The sequence below is a fragment of the Heliangelus exortis genome, chromosome 2 (assembly GCF_036169615.1).
Source record: "Heliangelus exortis chromosome 2, bHelExo1.hap1, whole genome shotgun sequence".
Taxonomy (NCBI): Eukaryota; Metazoa; Chordata; class Aves; order Apodiformes; family Trochilidae; genus Heliangelus; species Heliangelus exortis.
In genome coordinates, this window is record NC_092423.1 from 65,506,840 (window position 1) to 65,530,339 (window position 23,500).

The window sequence follows — 23,500 nt, forward strand, 5'->3', positions numbered from 1 at the left end:
AGCCTCAAACACACACCTTCTTTTTTGTGTCTGTCACTTAATATCCTCAAAAATATGCTTTTAATTGATGGTGCACTTGTTGCTCCTGTCCGTAATACATAATGATTTACTAGAGTAGCATTGGAAAATGGAAAACTCCTAAAACACTGGAGGCATAAAAGCTCATTTTTCCCTAATGCTACAGGACTATAGATATATATTTATGTCCAAATGTTAAATATTTCTGCAGCTACTAGAAACCCAGCATTTCCATTTTATAGCCTAACATGATTAAAACCTATATTTTATGTATTTTCAAGTTACATCTAATATTTTAGAAAAAAAAAAAAAAAAAAAAAAAAAAAAGCTTTTAGCTGCCTTTCTTTAAAGCTTTTTACCTGATTATTTTGGCCATTATGTTCTCTTTGCATTTTGCGGTTATTGCTCTCATCTACCTTCCCGCTTGTCATCATTAAATATTTTTATTATTTTCTTCCTGCAGTCTCACGTGCAAAGACGCCAAGAGCCGCTCTTTTGGTGACTTTTATGAAGGCGGCAGCTCCACGCGTTGCGATTAACCCCACCCATTAGAACAGCGGAGCACTCGTCAGCCAAACCCTGGCGCTAAACTCCTCGTCAAGGATTCCCAGACTACTCCGACGTAACCGCCAGGAGCGAAACTCAGCCCCGTTCTCCGGGGGTTTCCCCCAGAGCTCTCCCGCAAGCTGCCGACCCCGGGCAGCGCCTGACTGAAACCCCGGCTACCGGCACCGGGACGAGGAGGACACACCTGCCCCGGGGGCACGAGGGCGGCGGTTGGGCTCGAGGGTGGCGGTTGGGCGCGAGGACGCCCCGAGGCGCCCCCTTCCACTCTCACCAAACCACCGCCGCCCGCTGCCCACCCCCTCCGCAGGGGCAGGAGGGGAGAGCCCCCGCAGCGCACCCGGAGCCGGGGGGGGAACCCCGGCTTCTGCCGCCTGGGATACGTTCTCCACACCGGGCAATCGGGAGCCCTGGTTAACTTCCAGCGGAACAGAGCGCGTAGCGGAGTTATCCTCTGCACACCAACGTTGATGGACCTATGGCGAAACCCGTCGAGACCCGCCGCTGAGACCCATCCAGACCCGTCTTCTCTTGTCCCGCCCCCACTCCATCTCAGTAACGCCCCAGCCACCACCCGTGGGCGGTTCCTAAAAAGTCAGGTCCCTCCCCCAGCGGAGGTGAGGCGAGAGTTGGAGAGCGTCGCAACCCGCCTCAGGCCGAAATAGCGGAACGCCGAGCGAGAGGAGCATTCTCGATGCGCTCGATGCTCCCTCCGGCCCCGGGCATTTTCGCCGCCACTTCCGGCGGCGAGCGAGGCCGGGAGGCAGCGAACGGGACGGGCGGAGGAGGACGATTGGCCGAGGAGGACGGTGGGGTGCTGCCGCCGCGCCCCTCCTCCCCCGCCACACAGGTACGGGGTGGGGCCGCCCGTCCCCCACGCACCGGGGTCGCTTTCTGGGAAGTGTCACCCGGCCACAGTGGGCCGTGGGCACCACGGTGAGGAGCGCGGGGGGCCAGTTAGGGGCAGCAGGAGGCTGGGTCTGGGTGGCCGGGAGGGTTTTGTGTGGCCGGAGGAGGCGGTGTCCCGCGGCGCTGAGCCTTAGGGGCCCGTAAGCGGCGAGACGTTCCTTTCCGTGAGAGGAGCGGCGAGGAGTGGAGGCCTCTCGGTACTTAGGAGCCTCGGTCCCGGCCCTGCCCCAGGCAGCTGGCAGGTGCTCGGGCAGAGCCACGTCTGTCCTGGCCTTAGGGCGTGGTATGGGCCAGCCCCTGAAGGCTGGCAAGAGAGCTGGGCGCCGGCAAGTGGCCATGAACTTCAAGCGATCGTGCGGGTCCCTGTCCGCCTTCCCGCTTCTGCTTCCCGAGCAGAGACAGGTACGATGAAGCCAAAGATTTGCTCGAGTTTCCAACACGTGTGTCCCTGTAGCCCGGAGCATCCCAGTTACGGTGCCAGCTGCTGCCCTGCCACCGAGCACTTGTGGAATTGGCTCCAAAGGATATGGATCTTGGCCAGGGCCAGCGTGGAATATACTTTGTGTGGCTCATGCACGTGATTTTTCTGAGAATATAGAGATGCTACGTTCTGCCAAAATGGCATTTTTAACGGATGTTGTACAGCATTAAATAAAAAAGCCCCAGCTCCTTAATAGTGTTTTTTTTTTTTTTTCTATGCTTTGTAAAAATTATTAACTTCTTGTACAGCAAAGAAATTTTGCTTTCCTAGTTACGTGCTCATTTTGTGTAACTTGCTCTTTTTTGTGTAATTATCTATTTTACTTGTCTGCTAGGTTAAAATCTTGTGCTGTGTGGGACTTTTCTTTTAAAGAGGAATGAGCAAAAAGTCTGATTTAAGGAAACTGGGGAATATGCTATTTTACACGTGTGAGGACAGCTCATAAGCCACTTGACTCTTCATAAAACACATTTTCTGCATGTTCAAAAAGTAAATCAGTTGCTGGGGGGATTTTGGTGGGAGAAGGATGAACAATATTTTTGATACTTTGTAAAATAACAGTTTGAGAATTCACAGTGGGCTTCAGAAGACTTCTGTCACTGTTGATAATAAAATTACTTGGTGGAGAGTGTTTCAAATACACTTAGAGTTTCTTCACTTATAAATAATGTTTTTTGAAACGTTTTTCGAACATGGTAAATTTTTTGTTCCCTTTAGAACATACTAGAGAAAAAACAATTACTGTGCATCATCTTATGGATAGCCCTGGGCATGACTAGAGCTATCAGTGTTGTTTCTTGCTACTTTGGTGGTAGACTCAATAATCTGCCAGAAACTAAATGGACAAACTGTAAAATCTGATGATGTTCCTGAGGAAATATTTAGAATATAAATAGTTGAAAACTGGAAAAATTGTGTTAGTTGTGGTGTGCTTTAATGCCTGAAGGCAGGTAAGCACTACACAGCTGCTTGCTGCTTTTTCCCCTCCCAGAGGCATGGGGGAAGAGGGAAAGGGAAGTAAAACCAGGAAAACTTACAGGCTGATATAAAAATTGCTAATGAAGTGGAGGAAAAGTGGAAAAAGAAACAGAAAACTAAACCAATGATGTTAAGGCAGTCACTCCTCCCACAGATACACCCATGCCCAGTTCCTGAGCAAAAGGTGGCTCACCTCCCTAGTCCCCCCCACCCCCCTCTTCTTTCTATGGCTGAGCAAGATGCTTTATAGCATGTAATATCTCTGGTTAGTTTGGGTCATCTGTCTGGTTTTATCTCCTCCCACACTCCTGCACACACCCCAGTCTGTTCACTGAGGGGAAGTAGAGAAACAGAAAAGGCCTTGTTGCTCTGCAAGCTCTGCTCAGCAGTAGCAAAAACGTGTGTTATCAGCATAGTTTTGATTACAAATATAAAACACGTCACCCTACAAACTGCTGTGGGGAAAATTAACTCTGTCCCTGTCAGACCCAATACCTAAATACACTTGTTGCTGTTTATTCATAGAATCATAGAATTTTCCCCTCTACTTCTGACTGTAAGGTGGGCATTACACAAATAATATCTAAATTAGAGGTCAGAGTGTGAAATGTACATGGAAAGCAATTCATTATACAGTTTGCTCATGAACTTAGCTAAAATGTCATCAATAGGGAAATTTTTAAATACAAAGTCTTTCCTTTATGGTGATTTGCTCTTTGAACTTTGGAGTCCTAACTTTGCATGCAATTTTTCTAGAGAGAAGAGTAATTTATAGCATGATCTAATGACCAAGTAAGGCTCACCAAATGCCTGCTAGAGGTACCTTTACTCTGCTTTCCATAATGGTGAAATGCTATAAGCACAGGATGAAGGGGGGCTGCTCAGTCATCACACCCAGTCTTAACGTAATTGCTTTCATAACCTTTACCTTAAAAACTGTTCAGTTGTTTCTTCATTCATTGCTAGGCTGCTCTAAGATATAGATATGGGATAGGATAGATACAGATAGGATAGATATAGATACAGGATATTGGTATCCTATAGAAGAAAAGGTAACATCTAGCAAAGTTTGTTCATGATTGCTTCATGCCCATTTGCTCTCATGCTGCTGTCCTTAGAACTCTTTCCTCCTCAGTGGTAATCCCTCTGATACTTTTATTGAAATCAGTCAGTTTTCTTTTCAGCATTTTTCAAATCTTTTCTTTGACTCTGATGAAGGCTCAATAATGCCTCGTTGCAGGACATTGGTACTTTTCTGTTTTTACTGAAGAGTCTACTTCTTCCATTTTTCATGGCCACCTCATTACGGGATTAACTAACAATCCACAAGAGTAAACTTTCTACCTTGCTTTGGTTTTTTAACTGAAGAGCTCTGAATTTAAACGCAGATAGTTATTTAAGTCTCTGAACTCTTACTATAGTCCCCAGGCTGTTCTTTCATAACTTTAATAGGAATTTTGTTCCAGACTGATACTGGATTGTATCATAAAAGGAAGCATAGCCACATTGCAAGTTTAATACTAACCATTACTTTTTCAGCTGAACTTGTTATTTCTTATATTTTGTAATAAATTACCAAATAGTTACCAATGAAGTGTACCAATTACTGCATTTATTGCATGATCTATCTTTTATATTCTAGCACATTTTTCCATTTAAAAACAGTGGGAAAAGCGTTTGTCATACATATGATGAGGGGAAGTATTTTTGAGCTGGGGAAAACAAACCACTAAATAGTTGAGACAGTTTAATTATGGACTGCTAATGAGACAGGTGATGACCTACACTTGAAAATCTTGGGACAACCAACAGACCAGTGTTTATCTTGAGGCTGAAAAGAGAAAAGAAAAAAAAAAAGCTTCAAATATACTGTGCTGAGCTGGAGAAAAGAATTAGTTGCCTGTCAAACTATTAAGCTGCTAAATTCCTTCACCAGGCTTCAGTTAGCCAATTTTGTTTGCTGTTACATGTAGAGATGGATACATGTGGTTAATATTAAAGGGCTGACTGTACCATAGACCTTATCAGATAACCAACATAATTTCTGAGATTAGCTTCTTAATCTTCTTGTTTCCGTCTTCATTTTCTGTTCCTCGGGAGTTTGTGAGAAATAGTGAATAAATGTGAGAGTTAGGGGATAACCTCCTCCAGTTCACTGATTGTAACCAATAATAGGCTCAAATCTGTAGCTTTAGCAGGGCTTCCCATGTAGCAAACTGATCTGATGTATTTCACTGTGAAAAGGAAGTAAAGCAGACAGAACTGCAGTGTTTTAATACTAGTTCTTTCATTGGGATTTGATGATTGGGGATTATTTCTCTCCCCAAAGCTAACTCCTCTGAGTATTGGCGTATAAAGGGGCTAGTTTGAGCTATTGTGAAATTGAAGTGGGTTTTCTTTTGCTGGTGTTTCAGGATTTTCTTTGTTTATTTGAGATTATAGGAAAACTACTTCCCACATGAAGCAAAAGTGCTTTGATAAAGTGTTTGTTTCTGATAGTAACTGATGTTAACCTTGGACATCCAAAAAGTTAAATAAATTTTGAGAATAAAACCAATCCAACAAAACTCTTACACCTTTGTATTTTCCATATAAATGTGGCATTTTTTTACTCTTACTGTTGAAAGGCTATATATTATGTCTTACCTGACTTTAACATTTCTTTCAGCTTCCAGACCGAGGACACACAGAAGAGCAGAAAGAAGATAACAAGAGCACCGAATGCAGCGAACTAGGAATCATGGATCTGAAATTCACTTCATCCAGAAAATATGTTTCCATCAGTGTACCTTCCAAATCTCAAACTATGTCTCCTCATATCAAATCAGTAGATGATGTTGTCGTTCTTGGCATGAATCTGAGCAGATTTAACAAACCCACTCAGTTTTTCATCTGCGTTTCTGGAGTTTTTATGTTTTATCTCATCTATGGATATTTACAGGTAAATGCTGTTAAATTGTGTCTTAGAGCAATGCCTCCTACCCTTTTTTCCAATAGCATAATAAGATGTATTTTAATATTTATAGATCTATGTTTAAAATAGGTATTGATTGCAAAGTCAGGCTTAGAGAATGGCAACAGCAGTCAGTAATTGTGTAATATGATTCCTTTGTAATTTATCTGGGTACAAGCTTTAGTTCAGTTTCACTTTCATAACTTGATCTTTTACCTGTATGTGCAAGATGCACCTTTCAGTATTGTGTTGAATGTGTATTTTTAAAATGTGACTTCATAATTCTGAAAGCAAACAAATCGTAGAACCATACCAACTGACATGTAAGTCTTTATTGGTGTTGCAACCTTTAGATCTCTGAGTTCCCCGAGTGCCATACAATAATAGTAGTCTGTTTTCTCTGCTGTCCCTTCAGGACAGACCTGAAACTCCTACTATGATTGTTAAGCATAATGTTAATGCTCTTCCTTCTAATCTATTTTTTTCTGCAGCAGCTCCATTTTTAGATTTTTTAATTTCAGTAAGCCTTCTCAGTAAAGCAGGGATTTAAAAAGTTAATAATTAAAAATCATCATGTTTTCAATTCAACTTTCAAAAACAGATGGGAAGTTTGTTAAAGTTACTTCCAAAGAGTTAGATTAGGTTATTGGTAATTGAAAGCAGAATCTCAAAAAGTAAAATAGTAGCCACCCTTTTGTTTCTAAAACTGACACATCTGCATCATTCTTCCTGCAGTGCCTGTATTTTTTCTGTACAAATTGCCCTGCAAAATTATGAGCTTACAAGTGCTATTAAATACTCAAAGTATTAGGTGTACATTCCTAAGAGATCAAAATTAGCAGTAAAGAGGGACTTTAATTTATTGTGTGCCATTTGTAAATTCTGGATAAAAGCAGTTTAGTGAAGTAAATGAACTGAAACCAACTGAAAAGCAGACAGAAAACCATCTATAATTTCAGATTAATATTAATGGATCAAATGTGTATCCATGACGAATTGATCCATTAATTTCAATGGATTTATGTTGGCAGTAAATTTTCTCATTGCATTTTGGAGAATCTAGACTATCTTTTTCAATACTTTTGGAAGTTACATACGGCAGGTAAATTCTAGTTATCAACCACCAGCTGCAAAGGCTAGATTTATAAGTAAATAAATAAAAATCTGATGATTTTGTTTTGATTTAATATTTTTCTCTATATATGTGACCTTGGTGGGTTTTTTGTTTTTATAGGAACTGATATTTTCAGTGGAAGGTTTTAAACCTTTTGGTTGGTACCTCACTTTAGTACAATTTGGATTTTATTCGATCTTTGGACTAATAGAATTGCAGTTGATTCAAGACAAAAGGAGAAGGTATGTGGTTTTTGAATTATTTTGCATTATAAGCATTTTATATTTATGGTAAATTTAACTTCCATTGTTGAGATGTAAATACTATGAGGCATTGGTAGCAGCCTTGTAGTAAAGATCATGTGAATTTACTGCACAATATTAGAAAATGTTTTATAAACACCCATTTAGATTTCAGACCTGTAAGTATATCATGGTAACCACTGTAGTAATTTTGTCCCACTTTCACAGAATATCCTATCTATAAAGTTATCTGAGACAGACTGACTTGTGTGGTGTTTGGGATTTTCACATCTAGAAAAGGGCTGCTGCACTTCACAGCAATTGAATCCAGCTCTCGCTGAACACATCTTCCTCAAAACTTGGCACCTCCACGCCAAGAGGTTTGTCTGACACACCATGCATCTTGTAGAGAGTCAGGAATCTTTCCTGTTTGCCATGTGGCTGTGTAGGTTTGCTTCCAAGGATGCACTTAGGTTTAGCATTTTTCATTTTAAGTGAGTACTCATAGCACCCCCTCGTAAATTACACTGTGTTTTCTCTGCAATTGACCAAAGAGATTCTGCTGTCTTGAGTCCTATATCTATGGGATAATTCAGTCTGATTCAGTGTGGCCATTCCTTGACTTCCCACCTCACTTCAGCTTCTGCAGACTGCGCATTGAGACCTTCTGGAAGCTTGAATGGAGGCTGTCATGGTGTATATGAATTTTAGACTTCCCTTAAATCATTATATCCTGGTTGAGCATAACTAGTTTTCCTTACCTTAGTCAGCCTTGGCTGATTTTAGCATACACTGGTTCTAGGTGAAAGAATTCTTTTATAGCCAAACAACATAACTTTGATAAATTATTCTTTTTATTTTGAACACCAACAACTTATATTTCAATGTATCTGACTTTCTGAGATGCATCAGATAAAATATTGCTTGGCTATCTTTTGGATGTTCTGTTGTTCAGTTAGGTTTTGATTACCATATAGTTGTTAATGCATGACCTTGTAAATGAGTTTTGTTGGAAAAATAGATCTTAAATATATTTTACATTTCACATATTTTCTATAACCTAGGGATCTTTATAGAAGACAGTAGAACATCTGTTTACTTTTTTTGTGCTGAATTCTCTGTTTCTTAAATTTAAAATTTTTCTTGCATGCCTCAGAGTATGCCCGTATCACATGAGTTATGGTTAAGAGGGTTCCAGCAAGACATCTGATGTTGCTTCATGTGACTCTGAGTATGGATAAAAAGCTGAATATGTGCACAACAATAACTGTAAAAGATCTCAAAAGTCAACACAGTGATTGCTAAAAATTATCTGTTGTCAGGTAATGATTTCATCAAATTGCAAGCAATGCATCTAAAAATGTTCAACAAGCAACTCTGTCCATGATATCCAGACTTCTCACTCACATAGTTCTGCTGAGTTATATAAAGCAAGAGTACTTTTTTCAACTTCACTCTAAACATGTCAATGTTCGTGTGAAAACATCACAAAAAAAATGGACAGAGTGACCTCGACAGAACTGTGATTCAGGATATATTAGTATACCAACCTTCTGTGTTTCCTTTGGCAAATAACTTGAAGCCTTTGTCTTAATTCTTTTGTAAATAATACACCCTCTCAGAGCAGGTTAAAGAATTACTGCTTGAATGCTTCGTGAGCCAAGAAGTTTTTATTTCCTTGTATTTGAATGCTGTTTACTAGCAGTAATTGAAAGAAATTAATTTTGAAATCAGTCGTTTATATGTGTTTTCAAATTATTACTATGGAATGGAATTCAGTGAGAATGGTGGTGGAGCTGAGTTACAAACGTATTCCTTTATCTACATTTTCCAAGCTAAATCTCCTCTAGATGAGTCTGTAATACCAAGATTCATATGTTTATATTTTGTAGAATTCCTGGCAAAACCTACATGATAATAGCGTTTTTAACAGTGGGAACTATGGGTTTGTCAAATACTTCTTTAGGATATCTGAATTACCCTACTCAAGTCATCTTCAAGTGCTGTAAGCTGATTCCAGTTATGATAGGTGGGGTTTTTATACAAGGTAAGTGTTAGTTTGCTATAAGAATTTTTTATTGTTGTTTCTTTGGGAGGCAGTCATATATAGAAGCCTGTACATTGTTAAATTCCACTGAGGTTCTTGGGTAGAGAGTGGCAGGTAGCATTTTTCCTAGAATCTATAATGATATATTTATGGTTTTGCAGTTAATTCTGGCCTTCTAGTTGCAATATAAAGCTGTACTTTCAGAGGAAGTTTACATAGGTACAGGCATGCACAGCAATAACATTTTACTAGGAGTCATTTTATTTTAGTGTATTGCAGAGAGACTAGTATTCCCTTAAAGTTTTGTGAAAGTCTGTATTCTGTTGTAGTATCATTGTATTCTGAGAAGCTGTGATTTTATTTTTTTATTAGTATTTTTTAAAGAAAATCAGTTAACATTTTCTGTTTGAAAAGGTTCCCTTGGAAGCTTATACTGAATTTACAGCTTCTGGGAAGGGTATATTTTATTCTAAACAAGATACACCAGCTACTGCCTTTTCATTTCCCTATTCTCTTTTTACCCTTCTTCACATCCCATCTCTCCCTAACTAAAACACAGCGTAGGGTTCTAAAAGTACACAAGTTTTTGAGAATGGTTTGTCTCTCATCAATAAAGGTGACTAAAATGTCATGCTTAAGGGAAAAAATCTTAAAACTGCCCTGTGTTGCTTCATCAGAGAGAACGTGCTTTATGTCCTTTGCAGTAAAACTAAAACTGGTCCCAAGAGTCAAATATTATCTTTTAAGATCCTACTCCGTTTTAGGAACTGCTGTTGTAGAAGAAGATAGTTCCAGTTGTGAAAGACCAGAGAATTACTCTTAAGTAAAAGAATATAACTGAAATAGTTTTTATTTTGCCTTCTCGCCTACCAAGAGGATAAACATGAAATGATAGTGCTAACAAGCCCATTCATGTTGTTTGTGTTGCTTTTGTAGGAAAACGTTACAATATTGCAGATGTGTCTGCTGCCCTTTGCATGAGTCTTGGATTAATATGGTTTACTTTAGCTGACAGCACAGTTGCACCAAATTTCAACTTGACAGGTAAAGATACTCTATTTTAGCATTTAACAAAATGTTTCTTTTTCTCTACAATAAGCATTCTATAAAAGTTCTGAGATTTCTTGATGGAGTGTCTTCGGGTATCATAGAAAACATGCAGGTTTCATAGAGCAGAGGCTCAACTAGAACTATATCTATGGCAGAGAAGTTCTTAATTCTAAGTGTTAGTTTTTAGGTTCCTAGCATTTTTGGAAATGCAACCCTTTAGGTTGAAATGTCTCATGATTTTTCTCAAGAAATCTTTCCCAGTGGATATGTTAAAATAAAGGAAGGATAACGTTCATATTAATAGATGGTCTCACTCAGATTTGCTGTAGTTCTTAGTTGGAGTGCCCAGATTCTACCTTTCCTATACTGTGTAAGGTCAAAAGCAAAGAAAAGGTGTTAACCTGCATGGGTTTAGAAATTTCTTTCTCAAAAGGCAAGGGAGAATTGGTTATTTACTTGGCCATTGTTTGGATTAAAATTGAATATTCAACTTCTAGTGTGTTGTTTTGAAATTCTGAGATGAGTTACAGCAACCATTATGTCAGATGTTCATTGTGAAACCTTTATTTTTTAATAGTGGAGACACTGATTTAGAAAGTTTGTTCTTTAAAAGAATAACTAATTTATTTTTTTTTTTAGGAAAATACTTTTTTTCCTCACAGAGTATTATTTCATCTAGTGTTAGTAACGATAAGTTTCTGATGTTGTCTAATCTGTATATCTTTTGCCTTGCTCATAAATTAATTCTGATGCCTTTTAATGTAATCTTAGTGCTACTAGTATTAGAAGAAATCACAAAAATCTCCATTACATAACCTGCTGTGCATTTAATGTGTTTATGTGTGCTGTAACTGGGTGGCTACTTGAAAAAATTCATATTTTGAGTACAGCATGACATTGGTATGCATGTAATTATATTCTAGTGTTTCTGATTTATAGATATGTTTCCATTACAACTGTTTCTGACTATAGCTTCTAATGGGTTTACATACTCATCAATCATTTTTTAAAATTTAAGTTGTTTTAAACACGTGCTGTGACTTAATTCTGAAATATTTGGAAAGTTTAATTTAATGGGATAGGGTAAAGTGCAGCAAATGTAGCAAAGTAATGATGCCCTCAAAAGATCTGCAAAACACAAGATACAAAATTTTATAAAGAGGATTGTTTTTCATTGCTAATTTATTTTTAATGTGTCAAGCAGGTCTGTATGTATTGAAGCTTAGAGTACTACCATTTGGAGGAAGTTAGTTTTGTGAAAGTAGAATATAGGACTAGAAATCAGAAGTCTGTATCATCCCTTAGGAAGGTGATGGAATATTCTCCTAATCACATTCTGAGAATGTGGTCCTTTCCTTCAAGAAACATGGACTTTTGGTGTTTCAGAAATACAGATCTGCTGAAGACTGAAACTAGTAAAAAGAATTCCTATAAACTTTGCTCACTCTGCAAATTGGCATATTCTTTTGAATAAGCACACTTTTCTTGATGTAAATTACAGAATAAGAACTGAAAGTGGAAATTAAGAATTTAATTTTGTATATTCATAGGGTATCTTCATAGAAATAACAGAACATTTAAAGTTATTAATACTTTAAAAAATATAAGCAGCAAATTAAGTGTTAAACTTCAGAATTACTGCTTTGTAAACTTAAAGTTTTATCTGTCCTATTAATTTCTGAGTTCATTCCAGTGATTTGCACATATTTATGTAAAACTGTTTCCATGCAAACTGGTATGATTCTAGCTTGATTTCATAGAACTATTGCTAACTTGTTAAGAACAAAGCTGTTTACATTTAAATATAAGAGAGCAAAACTATGCTGTGGAGTAAAACAAAACCTTTAATCTTTGTTTGATGCAAATACTAAAAATGGAGCATGACCAGACATAAAATACTACCTGGATGAACAATTTTACAAGTCCTTTTTTTTTTTTTTTTTTTTTCCCTTCCCCTCCTCACTATTGAAATCTAATCTCAGTATTGCTGGTGCAAAAAAGGAATTTACCAGATTTTGTTTACACATGAAAGAGGTCAGCCAAGAAGAGAAACCCTATTCTGCCAGAACAGGTACATACTTGTGACTAAGGAAGAGGACTACTTAACAGCTCAAAGCATCTCCTAACATTATCAGATTGTAGAGGTAGTGGTAGATATCAAAAATAGATGTGAATAATAGATCCAGCACTTTTGAAAGAGAACGCAGAAGGGAAGGGTGTGCAGGTGGAGAGAGTCTTGAAACATTGTTTCTCTAGAAATTTGCTCATTTCTGACATTACTGGTGCGAGTGGAAATTGACTGTTTTCAGTGAAGACACAGTAAAAATATCAATTGCATGTAAATTCCCCCACTCTAGACTGTTTGTACAGGTGCAGTTTAGTCTTTTGCATTCTGAGGTGTTTTGTCAGTAGCTTCACTGTTGTTACAGTAATATTACTTGTTTAGCTAGCTCTACTCTGTCTTCTAATCTTGTGGCAGACTTCTAAAATATGGAGTTTTGAAGTGGCCTTAATAGGCAGGTAAAGTCCAAACAACTCTAATATATCTTGGGGGAAGATTTGGATGTGAGAGAATTCATTGTCTAGGAATTTATGGAAATATCCAATAACTTAGAAATGTATTAGAAGTGTTAGTATTTTAAAGATTTCAAGCACCACGTTAATAGCATAAAATACCCCTTAATGTGGTGTTGGTGTAAGACCATAAGTTTTAATTTAATTCAGAACTAATTTAGGACCAGTTCTTCCGACCATTTTTATTCATGGATTACATCCCATGTGATATTACTGGACTCATTACCAAACTATAACTGCTGGTTTGGAAGTTCCCATACTTACAGAAGTTTGGCAAGGAGATGCCACCTTAAACTGCTTTGATGTTGAAAATGTTGAATATTTCAATTTTTAAAATCCTAGAAGCTGGGATATTTATTTTTTTTTTCTCTGTCAAGACCTCGTACTCCAACTGGTCCATCAGAATGCCTTTTTTTTGAGACCATGGACAGTAAGAACATAATGCTTATGAAATATAACACTGCTAGTTTCTAGTCTTTCACTTCTCATTCTTCCCTGACACTTGCAGTGTTTTAAGGAACCAAGACTAGAAGAGAGTAAATGTAATCCTGATGGCTGTTATCTTTTGTAATGTTATATACTTATAATAAGCAACATTTCAACCTGTGTGCATAGTTAAATAATATGAAAGAACTGAAATTTGGAGGTTGGGAAGTTAATTGTGACTCTCATGGATTAAGAGTTATTAATTTTTGTTATTGGAAATCTTATAAAATTATTAAGGGTATAGTGACTTTGTGGTGAACAAGTATGGTAATCTAAAATCATGAGGTTTGTACCTGAACTGTAGTTTTTTTAAAATAATATTTCAGTAATGAAAGATTTCCATTGTGAACTGTGTTGCATTTGTTTTAGAGTTACATCTAAAATTTCTATTTGCCTTCATCTGGAAAAAATAATCTAGGATTAACTACTCAAGAGTATGTTCTGTGGTTATTTATCTTGATTAAAAATACCTAAGTAAATGTGGTGGACATTCTTTTACCCTTGCTACTAGAAAAGCTATTTTTCTATTTTTTATTTGAGAGTAAGTAGAGTGGTTTTCATCACTGTGCTTTACTGATCAACATTCTGAGTGTGTTTTTGTTTGTTTATTTCTACACTAGGTGTGGTCATAATATCCCTTGCCCTCTGCGCAGATGCAGTTATAGGAAATGTACAGGAAAAAGCTATGAAGTTGCACAATGGTTCTAATTCAGAAATGGTAAATACCAGATTTGCATTTCTAAAATAACATGTCTTATCTTAGACAAGGCATACAGTGACAAAACATGAAACTTTATTTGCTTTTCCATACATAAAGAAGAGCTCTTGCTGTACTATTCTTGTCATCCACAGCATCTCTTTCATTGCTGAATTTGGAACTTACCCTGGATTAGCAATTATTAAAAGAGAAAAAATGTCTTGTGGCTGAAATAGTAACCACTGCTCTGAAAGGCTATACATGATTTTGCCTTGTGTGTGATGCGACAGAAGTGACTTGTATCACACTGTGTAACAAGGAACTAGCAATGTAGTGCTCATGCCTAGTTGTCAAAAATACAGTCCTTAGGTAGTTCAGGAGAAAAGCTGGATGCAGAGGCAAATGAAGAACTAGAAACTAACTTTTGTCTTGTTGACCCCTGTAAAATAAGAACTCTGAAGATCAGGTAATTTTTTTTTATGAGTTGGAATGTAGTTCTGCTCTTGAAATGTATATTCATCCTCCTTTATTGTAGATCAGTGATAAATGTTCTGTTGCATTGTTATCAATTCTTAATAGCTACATTTTTGCAAATAGTTGAGATAGCATAACAAGAAAACAATAATGAAACCTGTGTCAAAAGAAGTAGTCCTGTAATTGGCACTGAATTTTGAAAGTGTAGTAGATCAGTGTGTTCTGGTTAGTAATGTGCAGAATAATTCTGTTCAGTGTCTCCCTCTTCCATAAGAAAAGGCCCCTAAATATTGTCCAAACAGCTGAATGCCTTCCACTGTATGGGAGGATGTACGGATGGGCTGTTACAGCTTCTGCTGTTGCCTTTATGTGGGAAAGGACAGGATGAAGATTCTTCTGTTGCTATATGAAGATATGAACTAATTAAAGGCACAGACAAAATTAATAGCTTGCCTCTTTGCTGAGTGTAGTCTGTTCTGAGTACTGAACTAAGTCATATCTGAAAATCTTGTATCCTGTAGCCATAATGCAGGTGTGCCATGGTTGGGAACTGAAGTGACAGAGATGAAACTTCCATGACATGTGTGGCAGTTCATGGTGATTATGTGCTACCCTTTGCCCATTTAATGTAATATGGATCTTTACTGTGCAGGATAAGTAGCAAAAACCCAAATACTTTTAACATACTATTCAAACTATCAAATTATATAGCTGTGTGAAGTTTTATTTAGGCTATGAATTTCTGAATTTGAATACCACAATCAGCATTGACATCAGGATATTATTAACTGACTAGCTTATAGAACTTTTTAGGTAGTTGTCAGTAGAAGAAATTATTCGGTTACTATACTTATTCAGTTTTCACTGTACATCAGCTCTTCAAGAAACCCTAGTAAAAATATCTTAAAACGTTGCAAATTCAGCTCTAAGAAGCTGAAGATATTTTAATAGGATCAAGCATTTGAAAGCATTTTATTTAGCCCTTCCGCATAGTGTCACCTCATAATTATTTTCTCTTTAACTATTCTAGGTTTTGTATTCCTATTCAATAGGTTTTGTATATATTTTATTTGGATTAACATGCACTAGTGGATTAAGCCCTGCAGTAACGTTTTGCTCAAAGGTAGGTGTAAAGATTTCTGTTTTTCTATGAAGAACCTAATTGGAAAATATTGCTCTGTATCATTCAGAAAATCTCACCACTTCTCACAGTTATATTTTCATCGTGTAAACTGTTTAAATTTTATAATCCATACACTAAGCAAGTTGTTACAGGTTTTGATGTATAAAATAGAGAAATATTTTAAAAACCAAAACAAAATCACAGAACCAGATTTATGAGCTTATAATTTCATTATTAGTTTTCCATTAATTAACTAAACCTAAATAAGGATCTTTGCATGAATGCATTGTTGAACAGCTTATTATTGCTCAAGCAGTTGATTAAAGTCTGTAGTTTTATGTCATTTTGCAATACCTCAGGGTTTATATTACAATTTACTAACAGGCTTTTTTTGTTGTTGTTGCAGCATCCAGTTCAGACTTACGGTTATGCATTCCTTTTCTCTCTGACTGGGTATTTTGGCATATCCTTTGTTCTAGCTTTGATTAAAATCTTTGGTGCCCTTCTGGCTGTAACAGGTATGAAGAAATTATATCTTTACTGCATTTGGTATCAAAACTCAAATTAATTTATTCTATTATTTAGGACAGAGCTTTTGAGAACTATTTTTGCTCTGGCCGTTTTTCTGTTCTTTGTGATCACTGATCTTGGTTTGTGTAGCATGGATCCTCACTAGCAGTATATGTTTGAGGGCATCCTGGTTCTTTCCATGCCACAGTTTCAACCTTGAAGAGCCTTTTAAGTAATCTTGTGCACAGCCTTTGCTATGTTTTAATTCAGAAACAACACTGTTCTCAACAGAGGAATTAAAATGGAAAGGGTGTTCCAGTAAGGCATAGTAGGCAATGTTACAGTCTCAAAGCACAGATTTCCTACAAATGGTATTGCTAGAAACATTGTGAAGAACTCTCCCAAGGCTTCTAAATGTCCATACATTCTCAGTGGAATTCTTCTGCAGCAATGTACACTCCAGTTCATAACAAAATCATCTAGAACAAATTCTGACTTTTCTGATGGTCCCCTCAGTTCTTTGTATTAAACTGAAGGAAACAAAGAGTGTATTAGTTTTGGACATCATGATTTGAACTAAACAAACTTCTGACGGGCAGTATAACAGCTGCTGTATTATTTCTAAATTCCAACTGTGAATTCACAGGACAGGTACAAGCCTAATGTTAATGACAGAATCAGAATCTGTCTAATCTTTGATATCTTCTATCCTTCCAAGGCAATTGTCCCATAGAATTGGAAGCAAGTCATATTTTCATCTTTTCTCTTAAATGCTTAGGACAACAAATGGCTGTATCAACCATGTCAGAAGAAAAAAATATAAAGAATAGTCATCAGTAGTATGTTGGAAAGATTTGGGCCACTCACTGGTGTGTTTGCTAGCCACACTTGAATGTAGAACAAATAAGTCTCCAAAGTATGGCAAAAGTTAGTAGAATCCTCTCCAGGCTAAGGAAGTCACCAAATGCCATCTTGTCTGCTCCTGTGATAGGTTACACACAAATAAAAAGTTTCTGTGATAAAAGTGTTCTCACCTAATAATGTAATCATTTCCTAGCAAAAAACGCAAATCAGACTTATCTGCACTTAAACGCTCTGGTTATGTATCCAGATGGATAAGGAAAAGGGAGATGTGATACAAGAGAGAGTCACAAGAATTTTGTATTTTCAACCTTAGCAGATACTCAGAGTTGACTCTTACCCATATGCAGTTGCACATGCTCTTCATGTTGAGTGGTAAGTCATCTGAAAAAAATCATGTGGAGAGACTGAAATCCTGCTAGCTGAAATTATCTGGCTGTCTATGAATGAGGAAGCCACTGAGCACAATGAATCTCAGCACTGTTCTGGCAAATTATGTCATCTGGTTATTCTTGGTCTTTACTAATGCATTGGCTGATATGTGCCTTAGAAACAATGCCATGTATTGAAACTACACATATTCTGTGTGGAAGGCTTCAGGGAAGGAAGTGCATTCAGACCTTACTGATACTTTGCCTGAGATCCTTAATGGAAGAAGCAGTATAATAAATTACTAAATCAAAGGAACTGCTAATCAGATGCAACAGAAACAGAAACAGTTCTGTGGCTCAGAACTTACTTGTACTAGTTCATTGTGGCTTTTATCTGTCTCTGTGAGGCCATGGCATATTTCAGTATGTGGTGTTACCCAAGTGTGGAGAAGCTAGCTACAGCCAAATGACATAACTGCATTACAAGGGAATGCTTTTGGCCTGTATCATTACAAGTTTGTAAAAGAGTCAAGGGACTTAAGTGTTTACAAATCAGAATATCCTCAGCTGTTAGAATAAGGGAAATGACCTTGTTGGTCATTTTAAGAGTAGATAATCATCATGTTAACATTTTTCATGTATTTAATGACAGTAAAGGAAAAGCCTTGACACTTGATCATTTTTCAGCATCTTCCTATACACCTGTTTTCAGGCTGTTCCTAAAATTATTACTCTTTACTTTATGAAACTGCTTTAGACTGTAAAATTTTTTGTCTGTAGAAAACTGTTGCTTCCAAATTTAAAATTTAACTTCAGTGTATTTTTCAAAAATCACTCATGGTTTATCTAGCTTCTTCTATCACTTATGTTTTCATCACAGTAGTCTGTCAAGATCAGTTACACCAGGTTTGTGCATTCCTTGGGTTACTTTTTGTTCAAACTGCAAACATGAGTCACAAGGGCCTGTGGGGGGAAGATGTAGCAAGATGCTACTTTCTTTTCTTCCCTCTGTTGCTAAAAGCTGTTTTCTGTCAGGTCATGCTCTACTTTATTCACAGTAGTGGAGAGGAAAATACCTATTCATTGTTACCTCTGCAGCACTTCTATTTCATGGTTATTTTTTTTTTAACAAAGTTCAGTGCACTTCCTGACTGGAAATTGGGTGTTGGTTCATGTATTAAAATATCTCTTTCAAAAAAGGAAAAAAAAAAAAAAAAAAAAAAAAAAGCCTTACTGTGCTAAAAATGTTTCAAAATTATGTGGAATAACAAATCCTTCTCAGGTTGTCTTATACCTGACCTTGACAATCCTAACATTTGAGCCCTTTCCGTCTTGCCTGTAGCAATCTGAAAATGTTTATTGTGCCTTGGAAGAACACCACATTCATTACTGTCCCTCCCACCCCCCCCACCCACCTTCCCCCTTCTTGGAGGGGATTGGGGTGAAAGAGTTTAATGAAAATTGTATTTCTATTAGCAGAATGAGAAATTATCAGACTTAACTGGGAAAATGAAGAAAAGGCACTTAATTTACAAGGAAATGGTTACATAAATATTTTAATTAATAACTGATTTGAAAGAGCAGAAATAATCCTAATTAGAAAAACTGAAGTAATTTAACCATTTTTTAAATTATTCATCTGTAAACTGTTTTCTAATTAAAACTCAATTTTCCTTTTTCATTCTCCTTTAATTTTTAATGTAATAGAAAATCATTTTATTTGAGGTGCATAAATTTCTTAAATTGTAAAGAAAATTGTTACTGAAAAGTTGAGATTGTTGCCGTTAAAAGCTGTTTCTTCTGCTAAAGAATATTCTTGTAAGTAAATACTTGTTTGTAGAGAAGGGCTGGAATGAAACTTGCTTTACTAGTCCTAAGAGTGTGTGAAAATGCATCAGTGGTCATTGGTTCCTTTTGACATTATGTTACAGTCTTCAGGTACAGACAGTTTTACTGGGGTCTGTCCTAAAAGGGAAGCCTGCACTATTGTATGGCACCTTCTCAGGCCCTTAACCTTCATAGCTAAACTTGTACACCTGGCTGCATCGTTACTTTTTAAAAAACATTTTCTATAGTTTGTATTCATTGTTTGATTTTGTTTCAGGGATAAATTATAACTTTCCAAGTACACAACTTGCTAGCAACACTGTGTTCTTTTTCATAGAAAATTCATTAAAATTGCTCAACTGATTGTTAGAACAGTAGTGAAGTTTTGAGTAACCCTAACAGATAGCTTCCTTCTGTGTTCATAAGTGGATTTTGTTCTCAGCTCTTCTTACTACCTTGATTCTTTTAGTGGTATGGTCACATGTAGAAATAGGTCTCTTAATGGTTTTGACAAAAACTTCCTAATGCATAATTGTTGAAGTCAGACATTCTTGGTCTGTTAGGTTTCCAACAAGAATTCTATTTCTCTACACTGTTAATTTCCATTAACTTTAAAAGAACAACAAGATGCTGACCTGAGTTCTCTTAAAAATAAATCCAGAAACCCCACAGAACTGTAATTACATGATGTGGAAATGGCAAAAGGCTTTAGGATTTAAACACTAGTCCTATTTTCTCTGCATTTCCTAGTCTAGTAATCTGGTATTTGCTGTGTTTTGGGGATCAGACCTTGGTTCATACTCAGCCCATAAATACCAGTACAGAATGTAGGAGGTGTCTGTGGACCCTTAACCTGAAATGACTACAGCTGCATTCCACAGAGCAGTCAGTGTTGCTCTATGGCTTGGTTTGGGCAGCTTTGATAGACACTTTCACCAGAAGTGACTCGAATTATTACCTCATGCATCTGAAAGGCTCTGAGAAACATATTTTTCAGGAAAAAATTACTGGGTGTTCCAGAAGTGTTGCTTTACATCTACTCCTCTTCATTGTTATATAGGATACATAATACTTCTTCCTGTGCTTTCCTGCAATAAGGTACTCAGGTAGTGATATCAGTTCTTTATGCTTTAACAAATTAGATGATATCATCAGTTCTTTGCAGGGATCATTTGTTGTTTTCAGATACTGTGAACTGGTATATTGTGAATTGGTTATCATTAACTTACTAAGTAGCAAGTCTTGTTCTGCAAGTTTCTCTGCTGCAGATACTGTAACTGAAGATGAAACTTCAGTGGGCAATGTACTTGTTTCAAGTAGCAGATGGTTCTGGTGCTATTTTGTGCTGGGCAGGGCATCTGCAGTCTGTGTTTGCACCAAAAATGATCATTGTTTTAGCTAAACACTTAATTATGTCATGAAGTTGTATGTCTACTAATATTGCAGACTATGTTGTATCCTTTTGCTGCAACTGACTTCTTAAAGCAATAAATATTTGTTTTCCTCCTCAGTAACAACCGGAAGAAAAGCAATGAGCATTGTGCTTTCTTTTTTGTTCTTTGCAAAACCATTCACATTCCAGTAAGTATTTATAGTTACAAATGGGATTTATGTATTTTATAAAATATTATGTTACGAACATATAGCAAAAGTAATTAATCATATTCAGTCTTTAATGCATTTGGTTTCTAATCTTCTACAAATGTTGGAAAGCTCCTGTAAATATTGACTAGCTTGTTGATGCTAATCATGGTAGAGAAAATAATTTCCATTTTTCTAAAGACAAGCTATTCTGTTTGTTGGCTTTTGTTTTGGTTTGTTTTTTCCTAAAGAAAAATCTAGCAGAATATCTAGCACTTATGATACTTAAATTAGTTATGTAATTTCTGTGTGAAAGGCGATTTGGCTAAAATAAGGCATTTTCTCCATTATGGTATTGTTTCCCCTTTTCCAAGTTCTGATTTGAGTTCTTAGCTAGCTCTTTTAAATAACTGCAAGCTTATATTGATACTTTAGATTGTAAGATTTTTGAGCTTGAGTTTCTTCCCTATTTTGAATTTCAAGGAAGAGCTTATATTGAAAATTAAACTTAACTTGCCACATTGATCTTAATTGCTTCTGTTTTGAATCAAGATAGTATTTAATTATATTGCTACTTATAAATTTATTTGAGATTTAAGAGCAAAGGTTACAGCCAAGTGCTCAAATGAAATTTACTTCTGTTTAAAAACTTGAGGCTTAAAATAATGGAGAGATGAAACAAAAATGTTCTTACATTGAGAGGTATGATATAAGGCACTGAGTGAGAACAAATTTTGGACCAATAGTAGAGAGTATTGCTGTCATAACTGTAAGAAGGAAAAACATGCTTAAACCTCTCAGGACTATTTTATTCGTGTGAGAATGGTAGATACTCTTTAGTTATTATTTACCTATAAATGTGCCTTACTAAGCTTTCCAGTCATGATGGCTAAGGAAACATGGAAGGATGGTAACATGAAAGATTCAAACAAAATTTTTCTGAGTCCACTAATTCGTGGTTGTTTGGGTTTTTTTCTTTATACTCTTCTCTCCTTGATGCAGGGGCTTTGTCTGTATTTAATCCACATATATTGGTATGTAATTACCACAGATAAAGTACTAATGGTAACATTTTTTTCCCCTCCTCTCCTTCCCCTTTAGGTACGTGTGGTCAGGCTTACTGGTTGTCCTTGGTATATTTCTTAATGTTTACAGTAAGAACATGGATAAAATCAAACTGCCTTCACTTCATGGTCTTTGGAAAAAAAGTGTGGAAGAAAGAAAAACAAGGACGTTGTCACAAACTGTATAGACAGTGGTTTATGCCTTGTCCAGACCAAGACATTGTTTTTTGGGAACAGATTTCAACTGATTCACTTTCCAAAGGGAACATCAATAAAACCAAAGGAGCTGAAGGCATATTGTGTGCTTGCAGGTTGCTAAAAAATGCACATTTTTGTGAGCCCTTTCTTCAGAGCACTTGAACTCATCGTGAGGCGTAGGCCATTGGCAGGTGGCGCGTCAGGCAATGAAGGACAGCGGCTCCTGGCAAAGCGCCGAGAAGCTGCGCTCCAAGTGGGACACAGTAGGAGACTAATTTGGGCATTTTAATATTGGCCACGTGGCTAATCTGAGATCAGTTCTTTGATCTGAGTGGTTCTTTGTTAATTGTCTAGGTGGGGTGATTTAAATGTAATACTGTATTAACATTTAATGGAACCTAATCAGCAATCAGTTGACCAAATACCAATTTTAAAGGTGTGGAAGGTTTGGAATATGGTATGTTGTCATTTTTTTTTTCATTTTAAATAAAAACATTGGGTTTTTTTTTAAGTTATTGATTAGATCATCACGGAACTTGGTATTTATTGTAATAATTGAAATTTTTATGAAAATTTTATGGTGTTACTCTTTTTTATTATTGCTTGCACGTAACAATAATGAGATTGATTTTTTACAGTCAACACTTGTGGGTTTTGAAGGGGGAAGTGGGCTTTTCAGCCTGGATGGGGTGAGAACATAGAATGAAAAAGTCATGATTGTAACAGTGGTGCCAGGAAGCTCTTATTTGCTTATTCTGTGGTGAAATATAAAATTCTTAGAGGCCTGAGATCCTTCATATCATACTTGTGTAAAGAAACTCTAAATTAGTGACATCAAACTCTTCATTTTCAGTGTTGGAGTACAGAGTAATAGAATCTACTAGAGTATTTGGAATGCATATTTTGTCAGTCTTTATCCTGTGATGAACTTAAGAGGATTAGAGTACAGATTTCAATTTTCTTTACTTAATGACAGGAGGAGACAATGTACTACCAGCCAGTCATTTTCATCCTTTATTGAGGAAGACTAAGTCCATTTATCTCTCTTTGATATTTAACTCACTTTTTAATCGCTTGCCATCTCTTTCATGTTGTATATTTAACAATAGCACTTAAAAATACTGGTCACCTTACAGTTCATCTTTCTCATGTAGTCATGATTTCTTGTGTTGTTGTTGTGTCCTTAGATGCATTTTGGTGTGTGTTCTTTCAACTTAGACAAAAGTAAATTGTATGACAGAATTGTATAGTCAGGAAGAATGCACAAAGAAATTAAATATCCCACAGGATTGCCTTTTGCTAAAAATACTTGTCTATGACAGTATTCAAAAAGTGCAAAATGCTTTTCAGACATTTAGGAAGAATGGCTGTTCCAAGG

At 36.8% G+C, this 23,500-nt stretch overlaps 1 protein-coding gene across 1 annotated transcript; it reads left to right on the forward strand.

Annotated features, from left to right (window-relative positions):
* Positions 1-1,116: 1,116 nt before the first annotated feature.
* On the forward strand, positions 1,117-23,262 carry SLC35B3 (solute carrier family 35 member B3). The gene is made up of 10 exons (XM_071736475.1): positions 1,117-1,432; positions 5,619-5,891; positions 7,138-7,259; positions 9,152-9,306; positions 10,243-10,350; positions 14,037-14,134; positions 15,618-15,710; positions 16,117-16,228; positions 20,791-20,860; positions 21,962-23,262. Exons 1-10 carry the CDS (start codon positions 1,277-1,279, stop codon positions 22,110-22,112), a joined length of 1,338 nt encoding a protein of 445 aa, XP_071592576.1. The 5' UTR covers positions 1,117-1,276; the 3' UTR covers positions 22,113-23,262.
* The last annotated feature ends 238 nt before the right edge of the window (positions 23,263-23,500 follow it).